General features: G+C 38.2%; 1 protein-coding gene across 2 annotated transcripts in view; it reads right to left on the bottom strand.

The window, feature by feature from the left end:
* EEA1 (early endosome antigen 1) overlaps window positions 1–12,306 on the bottom strand; it is a 74,109-nt gene that overhangs the window by 38,586 nt on the left and 23,217 nt on the right. For both annotated transcript variants that reach the window (XM_027732239.2, XM_027732240.2), the window contains 7 exons: window positions 9,203–9,257; window positions 9,002–9,067; window positions 8,136–8,175; window positions 7,230–7,337; window positions 7,025–7,146; window positions 5,176–5,331; window positions 682–798 (listed from right to left, as the gene is read on the bottom strand). In XM_027732239.2, coding sequence (XP_027588040.1) covers window positions 682–798; window positions 5,176–5,331; window positions 7,025–7,146; window positions 7,230–7,337; window positions 8,136–8,175; window positions 9,002–9,067; window positions 9,203–9,257 — 664 coding nt within the window. The remainder of the gene's footprint in view (window positions 1–681; window positions 799–5,175; window positions 5,332–7,024; window positions 7,147–7,229; window positions 7,338–8,135; window positions 8,176–9,001; window positions 9,068–9,202; window positions 9,258–12,306) is intronic.

Below are 12,306 nucleotides of genomic sequence, written 5' to 3'. Positions count from 1 at the left end.
GAAAAGGTTGCTGGCAAATACACGTATGTAATGTGTTCATACATAATGTTACACATCCATGCAACAAAAAGTAGCATACATCTTTGTCCTTGCCTTCTTTCCTCCCTTACCTTTATTACCCCAGAATACATGACTTACAAATGCAGATACAAAATGCAGCAAGCTCAAAGAGCTCTGATAACAATTCTCAAGAAATATTTATAAGCTAAGAAGTTTCTGGAGTTTATTTCCATTTTCTACCACTTATGACTCTGATAAATGGCCAGAAAAACATGACATGAGTACGGCCTAAAAGTTAAGACACTGGAAAACCAATGAAGAGAGCTCAAAACATCTTTCAAATCATGATTTTTAGGCAAATGTATTTCGCAGGGTACTACTTTTATCTTTTAATGTGTGAGATGGCAATACAGTTTAATGATATGTAAGCATAAACTGCAGCAATTAGAAATCTGCAATCATAACAACCCAAAGGACTTCAGTTGTAGCATATGAAGACCATTAAAATATAGCATTTGCTTGCACGTTATGGTATTCTCATGTTAAGCAAAACAGAAAAGGAATTCTCAACTTCTACAACATCACGAAGCAAAGTTAGTCTTCAGCGCTTCCCAAGACAATGTGTGATGTGTTTCCATTTTAATGTGAGCTGACAAGCATAGGAAATAATAGCATTCTTACCTGGTTTTTCTGTTCTAGCTCTTTCACTGAACTTTGAAGTTTTTGCAGCTCCTGAACATAGACGGCCACCTCTTGAGGTCCTTTGGCAAGTTCAGCTCTTAACTGGTTAATGGTAGCCTGAACAGACAAACAGAAAAATCCACATTTAAAACAAAGCTTTGCATGCATAATCCAACAAAAGCAAGATGTGTGGTAGCAAAATAAAAAGCTTCTTGTATACAAATAAACAGCTTAAGAAAAAAGTCACCTGTAAACTAATCTCAGAGCACCATCAGCTATAGAAGTAGCACTGAGCATAATTTCCCAGCTGAGATTCATTCGAATCGTGTCCCATTTCAGAAGACAAAAACCTGATCCAGTCCAATAGCAAATGCCAGGTTGAGCTCAAAACTGATGAAAATTGTAACAGATTATCCATTTATCATTATCACAGTTCTAGCTCAAGGTGAAACTTCTCCAAGTTATTGCAGTTACTAGGCCAAAATCTTGGTCACCCTGGTAAGGGTAATGTACTGGAAAAGGCACTAGAAGCAAGTCTGACATTTGATGCAAACATGGTGTGTGACTGCTGGACAGATCAACACTGCAGGTCAGCATAATCAGAGGAATAAAACTACGCCTTTAAACAGGACTAGTACAAAACAGAATATATCAATGACTGCACAGTATTTGAATATAGTAATGGAAGAAAACAAGAAAAGCACTTTAGGGCATGGCTGCCCTAAAGCATGCTGTGTATTAGTGCATTCATTTCAAATACACTATATAATAGTGACCTTTTTAAATAAGTTTTTCTGCCTATTGTTCTTGTAACCACAGATTTCCCCACAAATACGGAATTCAAGAACGAACTAAAGCAGAACAGAAGACAACACAAACACTATTTACAACCTTCTTACAGAAAAAGGAACACCAACGAGAACATATGAACACATTATATGACTACATATAGTTATTAATTGACTTTCTGTAATGTTGTGATTTACAAAGCTGTTTCATAACAGAGATGTTAGTTAAAACACACCCTAGGATCTGTCTTTGTCAGATAAACATTCCAGGATGTTATCAAAAAACAGAGTATGGATATTTCATACCGAGAGAATATAATTCAGAAAACGTGCAGAAGCTTATGAAGGACATCACTGCGGCCTTTCCAACTAGAATCATAATTTATATGCATAAAGATTCATTTCTCTTTCACAATTCATTAAGTCCATCCCACATTCCATTCTTAACACGGGAATACATCCTGGATAAATATTCATTCCTGATATTGTCTTGTTGCTGTGTCTGTATGATTAATGAACCAATAAAAAAATCAGGAATGCTTCTGTTTAACAGTGTCCTGAAATTATCTTGATACAACAGAAATCTGTGACAAGAATAAAATGCTTTCCAAAGAAATTTACCTTAAATTTAAGTGTCTGCATTAGAAAGCAGAAAAAATAAAATGGTTTATGAAAGATGGAAATAAGCAGTCACAAAAGCTGTTAGTAGACACACTTCTTCAACTTTATTTTAAAATATTCAGGTGTTTCTAATGTCTTTGCTTAGGGGAGGGGGGGGCTGGAAACCAACAAGAAGAAATCAGTACCTGCCCCTCCTCTTCCCCTCACAAGGAAGTTGTAGACTGCAATGAGGTTTCCCCTCACTCTCCTCTTCTCCAGACTGAATAGACCAAGTGGCCTCAGCCGCTCCTCATACAGCTTCCCCTCAAGGCCCTTCACCATCTTCACTGACCTCCTTTGGACACTCTCTAAGAGCTTAATATCTTTCTTACATTGCAATGCCCAAAACTGCACACAATAGTCAAGGTGAGGCCACCCCAGTGCAGAGCAGAACGGGACAATCCCCTCCCTTAACCGGCTGGCGATGCTTTGCCTGATGCCCCCCAGGACACAGCTGGCCCTCCCGGCTGCCAGGGCACTGCTGACTCAGATTCAACTTGCTGTTGACCAGGACCCCAAGGTCCCTTTCCGTGGCACTACTTTCCAGCATCTCATTCCCCAGTCTGTATGTACATCCAGGGATGCCCCATCCCGGGTGTAGAATCCAGCGCTTCCCCTTGTTGAATTTCATACGGTGATTGCCCAGTCCTCTAATTTGTCGAGGTCTCTCTGCAGGGCCTCCCTGCCTTTGAGGGAGTCAACAGCTCCTCCCAGTTTTGTATTGTCTCCAAACCTGCATAGTATCCATTGCAGTCTGGCATCCATGTCATTTATGAAGATGATGAAGAGCTCTGGGAACAAGATGGAGCCCTGTGGAACCTCACTAGTGACAGGTCACCAGTCTGATGTCACTCCCATTCACTATTACCCTCTGTGCTTGACCCGTGAGCCAATTGCTCCCCCACATGATGTGTTCACCCAGCTGTCTGCGGGACACTTTAAGAAGAGTAGAAAAGTTTTCACTACTATGACTTTGAGTCATTTTTATTTTCTTAAAAAGTCTAACCTGTCACTTCACATCGACATTTATTTTGAACATGTCTTAGGCTATTTTCACCATATGCTGAAATTAAGCAGACAATAACACTTCTGAGAAGAACCAGACTGCCACTGCTTACCATGTTATGTCACACAGCAACTTGGTCTTCTCTGGTTCACCCTACATTCTGATGATACTACACAGCTATATGATACTATCATAACTGCTGCAATGTAGTTTGTAAGCCTTCCATACATCTAAGACTTCTTATATGATACATCATAATAGCTAGGGGCATCACACAGCCTCCTCCCCCATCTGCTGTTACACTTCCAGGGGACTGAAAAAGCCTTTTTGTCTTTTTTCGTGTTAAAGGCTGCACTTGATAGCTACATTTTAAAATGGCTGTTTATGTCAAAACTTAAATATACCTAATTTGGGGGAACAGGAGTAATTCATGCTTCTGTGAAAATGTTTTTAAGACGAACGGTTTTTGTTATGCCCATGTCACTGTCATTTTGTCTTCACATGAAAACTAAATATCCAAAACTACAAAAAGACTAAAAAGACAGTATTCTGAAACGAAACTTGAATTCTGCAGCATAGTTGTGGGATCTCACAGTTAAAACCAAATTACAGTTATGCAGCAACTTACGTGACCACATACTACATTATATTCATAATGCCAACTTGATATTCCTTTTTCACATCTGATGAAGCGCTTGGCATACATAATTTTATCTTGAAAACAATGGTAGATTCATGTTTAGTACAATACTGTACATATTGTACATACTGTATTGTACATACTGTGCAAACTGTATAATTCCTGTAGCTAAACATACCTGTTGGGGGGAGAGACAGAAAGAGTGTGGAATAATACCCAGCAATATTTCTCTAAAGCTCTACAGTGCAAATGAAGAAATAGAAAGTTAAAACTTCAGTTCTGAAATCTAGGGCACATGAAACCCCAGAATAAAGTACGTCAGAAATTCTTCATATCCACAAATCTCAACAGGACAGAGAATACTAGGAGTCCTAGAGAAACCCTAGGCATTCCCGCATGTAAGCTGGAGAATTTTGCAAGGACCCCATTTTAAAAGGGACCACAGCTCTGCACTGACAAGTTTTGCTGGCATTGCTGCATTGGTAGGGGACAACAGAAGAGCTAGGGGGCAAAATTAAAAAGTCTCAAACACAGCTGACAGTCTTCTGTGAAGATTTTAACACTGTCAAGTCATCCACCAGTAAAACTGTATCAACCAACCCACCAGTGAGGTGCAACAACACCTAGCAAGAGAGGTATGGATTTAGCAACTCCTAAATAGAATAAATTATAGGTTAGATAAAAGCCTTTTTTGTGATACTGTATGTTTATTAGGATTTCTTGACATTACGTCTGTCAGAGAGGCAGGTGGAGGTATAAGCGCACACAACAAATTTTTCCCTTACACACAAAAATATTCCTCCATTAATTAATAGGTGTAAAAAGGCCTCCCCTCTGAAAGGAAAAACAAGGAAAAAAGAATGAAAATCAGTTTACAATATCCATTGAGATGTTTAAATCTTGTGTAAGTTCAAGAATTACATACGTCCTATACGCATATTGAAATTATCATCCATCTTGTGTTAATCTTTTTTAATGTATTTTAACAGCCTCACATCCATTTGCAGGCACATCAACTCAAACATTAACCAAACCCACCATTTTCAGTAACAACTGCTTTTATCCACATGTAGCTCAGTAAGAGAAACAAGCCTTTGAATCACACAGGTATTGCTCTCTATTTCTCTCTCCCTGTAGAAAGAACACAGTTCCACTGGGTTTTTTCCACTGCTGTTGGGATCTCGTAATAACATTTTATGCCAAAAAAAGGTTTTGCAATAGAAAGCATGAGGGCTTTTGGAGATTAAATATTGACAGAATTATGCAATTTACTGTCTATTTGATAAATGAGAAGATTCAATTAAGAAAAAGAGTTTTTCGTAATGATTAAGCAATGTATTCCATTTTCATATGATAATCATGACAAAGCTAGAACACACATCTTTAGGTATGATTATTACCTCAGAGTTAGCCTGCTCTGCCTGCAAGTGCTTGCACTCATCTTTCAGTTTTTCAGATTCTCTTTCACGTTCCAGAGTCATTCTATCCATCAGCGTCTGAACTTGTACCAGCTCCTTTTTCAGAACTGCCACATCTTCCACACCAGGCCTTTGTAGCTGAAAAGTTGAATAGCAGTGAGCAACATAATGTTGGCAGACATGCTTCCAGTGTCAATGTAATTTCTAAAAATCTATCAAATCATCAATTCACAGACAAGATGACATACACAGTATTACAGCTAGGCTGAGGAAAAAAAAAAGAAAAAAAAGAGATAAGAAAACCCACCCAGAACAAAACCACAGAGAAGTACTTATCACTCCCAAAGGAAACAGGACTTAAGAGCTGGTTTTCCATTTTCGCCTGCTAAACTTTGAACTTTTTGGTTGATTTCAACCAAATCTGACAAATAGAAAAATGTCCCAAAGATTAAATTTCTGTAATTTTTATGTATGTAGATGGTTAGATACAGGATACTGCCTCATCTTTCAGAACTGTTTCAGAAAATCACAAGAACAGAAAACAAAAGGGCAGCTGAAGGAAATGTCTTGAAGATACCATCAGATATGCCTCATACCAAACCCACAGGTAAAATCTGTTGGTAATCGCATCTAAAGCACCGTAACATCCCTCAACATGAAGCGCTATGGAGGGAAAGGAGACAGAAGGCAACTATGAGCACCGAAGAAAGCAGAGAAAAGGAGTGCTGGCATCTCTAGAAGAGAAAAGGTACAGGAAAAGGATAAGAATGCAGAAGGAAAAGGGAAGACAAGAAACAACTGAACAGAGAGGAATGGATAGGTCCAGTACCTGGGAATGGCCAAGAAGCCCTTCAGGGCACTCAGCTACAGGAAAGAAGGGGATAAACAAGTCCTACTGTCCTCCAGAGTCTAAGCAGTAGCTTAGTGGTGAAACTAGGAACTTCCTTTCACTACTTGTTTAGAAGTGGCCCAACTTGCTGAGTCACTGGGATTGCTCCCTGGAGCCATGGCTGTATATAAAAGTCAACAGGAGCCAAAATCCTACAATATGCACACATCGGTACTATCAGCCAAGTACAAGAGGGACAAGATTAACATAGGCATGATGATGACAGCTGCCAGTCTTTCAGCCACCATGTCACAAAACACCTCTCTGAGCACTTCTTACAAATGCAGCTGTCTAAGGACAGCCAAAGCATAACCTCATGGAAAAAGGGTGATCTAAAGATTTGGAAGTCAGCAATAGTGTGCTCCAAGTACAGGTCTGCACAGCACACCTATATGTGTAATACCCTGCAAAAATGCTAAACAGTAGAGCATCACGGTCTTAAGTTGTGGCAGGGGAGGTTTAGGTTGGATATTAGGAAGAAATATTGTACAGAGAGAGTAATCAGACACTGGAATGGGCTGCCCAGGGAGGTGGTGGATTCACCATCCCTGGAGGTTTTTAAGATGAGACTGGGTGTGGTACTTAGTGTCATGGTACAGTAACCACAGTGGTGTTGGATCAAGGGTTGGACTTGATGATCTCAGAGGTCTTTTCCAACCCATTTGATTCTATGATTCTATGATTGGACAAGCAGACTATAATATAATGAAGGGTAAATTCTAAAATACGACAGAAAAAACATATAGTTTCTCACTAGAAAAACACTGAAAATGTAGATCAGTGAAAGAGATCAGAAACAATGGTGTTTCGACCTTTTTCAGACCACAAGCAGTCATATCCTAGTACAACAGAGTTTGACTGCTTTAAAACTGTGTTTACAAGCATTTAAGTATACCCCTCCCTTGGCTTGAAAATAAAAAAACATTAATATGATGTGAATACCAGCTCTGTCTTTAAGTCTTCCACTGTACTTCTCTCTTTCTGAAGTTCTTGTCTCAGGTTTGTCAATTTCTGTTCTGCACCTTCCCGAAGGCTGATTTCTTCATCATACTTTGATTTAAGATCTAGTAAGAAGGAAGTTGAATAAATCCCTTGCACAAGTTGCACAAGTAAAGAACAGAATCAGATCTCATATTAATGTACTTACCCACAATTTCAGTGGCCAGTTGTGCCGCCTTTTGCTCAAATAAGTCTTTCATTTGCTTAATGTTAAAATTTTCTACTTGGATCTCTTCTAGTTGCCGTTCTAATGATTCTATTTCCATAAAAAGAACAGTATTATTTTCTAGAAGAGCTAGGACAATACAGTTCCTCATGCCCATGACTAACCACAACAGGTAAATACGTAATCCAAAATCCCTTAACGTCCAATCAATTTAGCAAAGTGAACAACTTTACTGAAGTTAAATATCTACAAGCATGATGCTGGAACCTGTCACTAGTTGAGTGCTCTGCAGGATTAAGTACATATTGGTTTTCACTGGTCACAAACAGCCCTTCAGATCACTGCAACATGCTGCTGAATTCCAAGCCCTGAATTGTGATTAAAAGTTTTAATCAATATCAGTCAAATAGTTTATGTACACATAGGGAAAACGTTATTCTATGAGTGCCCCGTGGAGAAAAAAGTAGAGCAAAAATTAGTGGTCTGCAAAATAAAAACAAATTTAATTGTTTTCTTTGATAGCAATGAGTAAGAAAAACACTAAACAAAACCACTCCTGACAAATGCTATGGTTTAAATATCTGATTGCTTGAATATATAGTGATTAAAAAGCTGTTCAAAATGACTCATGAGTACTGCTGTCAGAGTCAGGAGAACTCTTGCCTTGCTTTTAGAAATTTCGAACCCTGAGCCTCTGGAACATTTCCCCAGACTACTGCTTAAGATTGATAGCTCTTGATAGCTCTTACAATGAACTTTTTTTTTGCTGGTAATTGTACCATTACAGCTTTCTAGCTCTTTAATGTACCAAAAGTGCTATTATACCTAAGCTACACCAAAAGAAATTCCAAAACAGTGCAGAAGTTAATATAATAAAATGTTAGCCACCTGTAGATGTAGCTGTTGTCAATCCATCAGACTTAGAATCCTTAAGAAAACAGAATAAATGCACCATTAGACAGTAAGAATAAAAACTACTACTTCCAAAGTTCATCCAGTTTTTGGAAAAGACAGGGAAAGCACTTCTGTGTTCAAATACTGCACAGTATAAAAATACCTGATTTTAAACAGTTATATCTAGAAGACTGGAAAAGACTTTTCATTTCATATATCACTACACTATTAAGGTTTCCACTTGTAAAATTCCAGTAACAATCCCCTCCCCCTCCCTTTCCTCATTATAGAAATCTGCCCTAAAAACAGAGGTTACAGATATCTTTAAGTACATTCTGAGAAGGCATTCAGTCAGAAAGCAATTTCTGAGGTTTGTAACTATCCAGTATCTAAATAGCTCATAGTAATAAAAGAAGCGAGAGCTTCCTTTAGGGCACAACAGACCACAATTTGTCTTGCCTTGTTTATTGAGCTCATCTGGATACCTATAAAATCCCACTGCTGTTTTCCAAAAGTTCTTACAAGAAAGACTTCACTGCCCTTTCTCATAAATGACAAAACACCACATTCAATTTATTTTATTTAATAATCTAAGTTCTCAATAAGCCTAACAGAAGGAGAAGTCTGAACTGAATTTGTAGTGAGTAGCATGGAGGAATCATTACCTATTCTGACTTTGTTCTTCACATTTATAAATACAGTTACATTGTGGAGAGATAACTAGCTTTGTTTTACCAAGAACATGTCAATATTTAAATTACAGAACTAACTAAATCAGGCCACGTGCCTTACAAAAATGGTATTAATCTTCAATGTCAATGCTGATGATAAACCTGCTTCAAGTATTTTAAAGCAATTACTTGCTGCCGCTGCCCCTGCAATTTCTCTAGTTCTTTCTTCAGCTCTTCTGAATACCACCTCTCCTCCTGGGGGGGAAATATAACAACAAAAAACAAAAAAAGAAGATGGGAAGAGAGAACTATAAATTCGGTTGCTTAGGACAGTGGAACACTTTGCAATTTGAAACAAAGAACCAAGTGCAAGTAAAATACATTTCCAACCTTCAGCGAAGCTTGCAAGTCTTGGACTTCTTGTCGGAGCAGTGATACTTCATCTCTGAATAAATATATCCACAGAGTGAAGAAAATGAATACAAAGTGGTTATATTTTGTCAATTACATACAGGTTATAATGTGTGTTAAGTAACTGGACTGATAGCCATGTACCACCTAAATATAACTTACACAATTATGAATAGGTATTTTTAGATTTTTTTGAAAGTTGGAACAAACCAGATTAATATCACTTTGCATATCACTTGAAAAATGCTAAACATATTAACTGGATAAAGATACAAAAAAGGTCTCACGAAAAGAGAATGTAAATCTAAATCAGTGCATCAGTTCAGCCACATGAGTTCAGAGTAACAAAGCTGTGCATTGGAACATTTAACTGTTTTGCATGCCTCTTTACAAAAAGGACAGATTTATTCTCCTTTACTTCTCATATCATGTAAAGAAATATTGGTAAGTGACAACGCGCTATCTTACCCCTTCTAAAATATGCAGTTATGTAATTTTTCATCCACATGGCAATTTGGTATGCCTGGCAGACACATTTATTTAATGGTCTGAATATTTAAAGCCCAAGAAATTTAAATTCTCAAATTTCATACTCAAGCCTCCAGCCAAGATCCACGGCTACAACTGTTACTAATTGATTCACACAGCACCCTTCAAAATCACAAGTCTCCTTACAGAATTGCAAAACGATACATACGAGGATAATGTTGTATTACTGAGATACAGCCACTCCAAATCCAGAATACAAGTGCCATTAATATAATGGAAAAATACTCTTTCTTATTTTTTGCACAGTGGCAACACACAGAATATGTTGGTGCCAGTGCCAACAAATTCTCTCAGTTTTATATCACACAATTTTATTGCTGCTGTGTTGCATTACCCCTCCTCCACAGATGTTCTTTTAAGTTATCTCATACTTAGGAGGAAAAAAACACCAAAAGCAAGCTATTTCTTAGCTAAACTGGTAACAAATAGATTCAATCCACATTAGCCTATTAACAGCAAGTCAGGATCATCAAATAGCAAGTGAAATGCATGCACTTGAACCAGTAGAGCAAGAACTCCAAGGCAGACCAATTTTAACAACAAAACAAACACAGGATATCGGGAGATTTATTTTTTCCAGAAGAAAATTTTGTTATGTACACATTATTCTGCCAGTGTGATACATTCACTAGAGGTTTACAAATACAACTTTACTGAGGCAGGTGTAGCTGTAATCCAAAACCCATACACTGGTTGTGGGTGGAGAAGAGGGAGCAGCTTTCTCACTGGTACGAGTAAGTGAATCAAATAATATTCACATCTAAGATTATAAATAGCGTCTCAGGCAGGTGAAACAGTTAACTATATTGAAATCAGGTTGAATATATACCAGAACTGCAATACGAAAGCATTTAAGATGTTCTGGTCTTTGTAGTAGATTAAAGGGTTTGAGTCGTATAAAACTAGTTTGTAGTAGAGGGGAAGTAGGAGGGGAGGAGAAGGGAAAGAAAGAGTTTGTAATATGAGGACCCTTACAGAAGTTGCCTTGATATCCCCCACAAGATTTTGCTTGACAGTTTTAAGATGAAACCTAAATTCAGTTTAACTGACCACTGGAAAATAAATGGGTGATAATTAGTGTCAGGGATCACTATAGATACTGTAACTTTGCTTTTCTTCCTGTCATCCAAATCCTCACCAAACTTTTTTTCTGCTAGGGGTGTTACAATCCTTTCCTCCTCTCAGCACATCTGAGCCTTCCATCCAGCAAATCCTTACTACCTTTTCCTTATGCTCCACTCTGCTCCTCACTAGTGCCTCTGTCCTAGGATTGAGTACTGATGGCCTTGCTGAATTGCACTGGGGGGAGTTACATGATTTACTTTCGGCACTTAATCATGGTAGTTTATTGGGGAGTGGGAGGAAAAGGACACTATGTAATTCATACTAACTTACTTTCCCTATTGACTAAATAGGGAATTTCACTCCCAGTCTTGGTCCTACTAATTACACGTAAGCTTCACTCATTGAGAGCTAATGGAGTGGCTCCCTGCTGCAGGTTGCAATATTTAATATGGACTTCCAAGTCTTGGAAAAACATGTTTATGTTGAATGAGAGTTTTCTCAAGAAAGCATACAACTGAGAAGCAATAAAGAATGCCACACTAATAGGAAAATATAGCTCATGTGTTACACAATGGCTCTCACCAGATTCCCTTCACTCTATTAAAACTCCCTGACCTTGTCCACTTTTCCAATTATGTGAGAGTAAACAAAACCACTTGTCCTTAAACTGTCAAGAGCCAGGAAAAAAAAATATAAATTTCACCAGCCAACATCTGGTTGACATTGGAAACTTGCAAGCATAAAAACAAAAAGTTCATATTTCATAAACTATATAAACAATATAGTTATGACCAATAATTCCCCCATGTGAATGCTATTATCCTACTAAACTATCACTTCAGGTCTAAGTTGTATTACCCCAAAAAGGTTGAAACTGGGCAAAGAAGAAATATTCATTCTTGAATAAATGTGCACATCAGAAACCCAGTATGACTCCACTAGTACCCCACCACTTAATCCTATATAAAGGCCTAATTCTGATTTCTTTTGTTGCAACAGCTGACAGAGAAGGCAGCTACCCACAAGGAAGGAGCCATCCACGCATGAAGACAAGACTTCTGCTCACGCTGGCTCCTACTGGCTTGCCAGCTCTGCACAATACTGGGGAGATATGGATCTGCATCTGGATAAACAACTGAAATACGTCACCTTCCACACTCTATTATCACCAAAGAAACACCCTCTCTTGAGTTAGTTACATAAATATAGGTATTTCTTACAATGTAATTATCATTTTGGGTCACATTTCTGCTAGTGACGAAATACTTGAACTGTCTACTTCCAGCATCAGCAGAAGCCACAGGGTTGTGTGATGTGTACCTCCGTCCTGCCCACTCTGACCTCCTATGTAAAAACTGAGAAAGAGTCTGGGGGAGTGTCACAAAACAGCACCATGGACTGTTATTTACAACAGTGCAAAACAAGCAGTGAACGGAAAAAGAACTAGCAGGAAGCAAAAGGAAACTTAT

Source organism: Pipra filicauda, unplaced genomic scaffold, assembly GCF_003945595.2.
Source record: "Pipra filicauda isolate LSUMZ 115617 unplaced genomic scaffold, ASM394559v2 scaffold132_size2486313_pilon, whole genome shotgun sequence".
Taxonomy (NCBI): Eukaryota; Metazoa; Chordata; class Aves; order Passeriformes; family Pipridae; genus Pipra; species Pipra filicauda.
The sequence above is the reverse complement of the archived record's forward strand: the minus strand, read 5'-3'. Positions and strand labels throughout refer to the sequence as shown.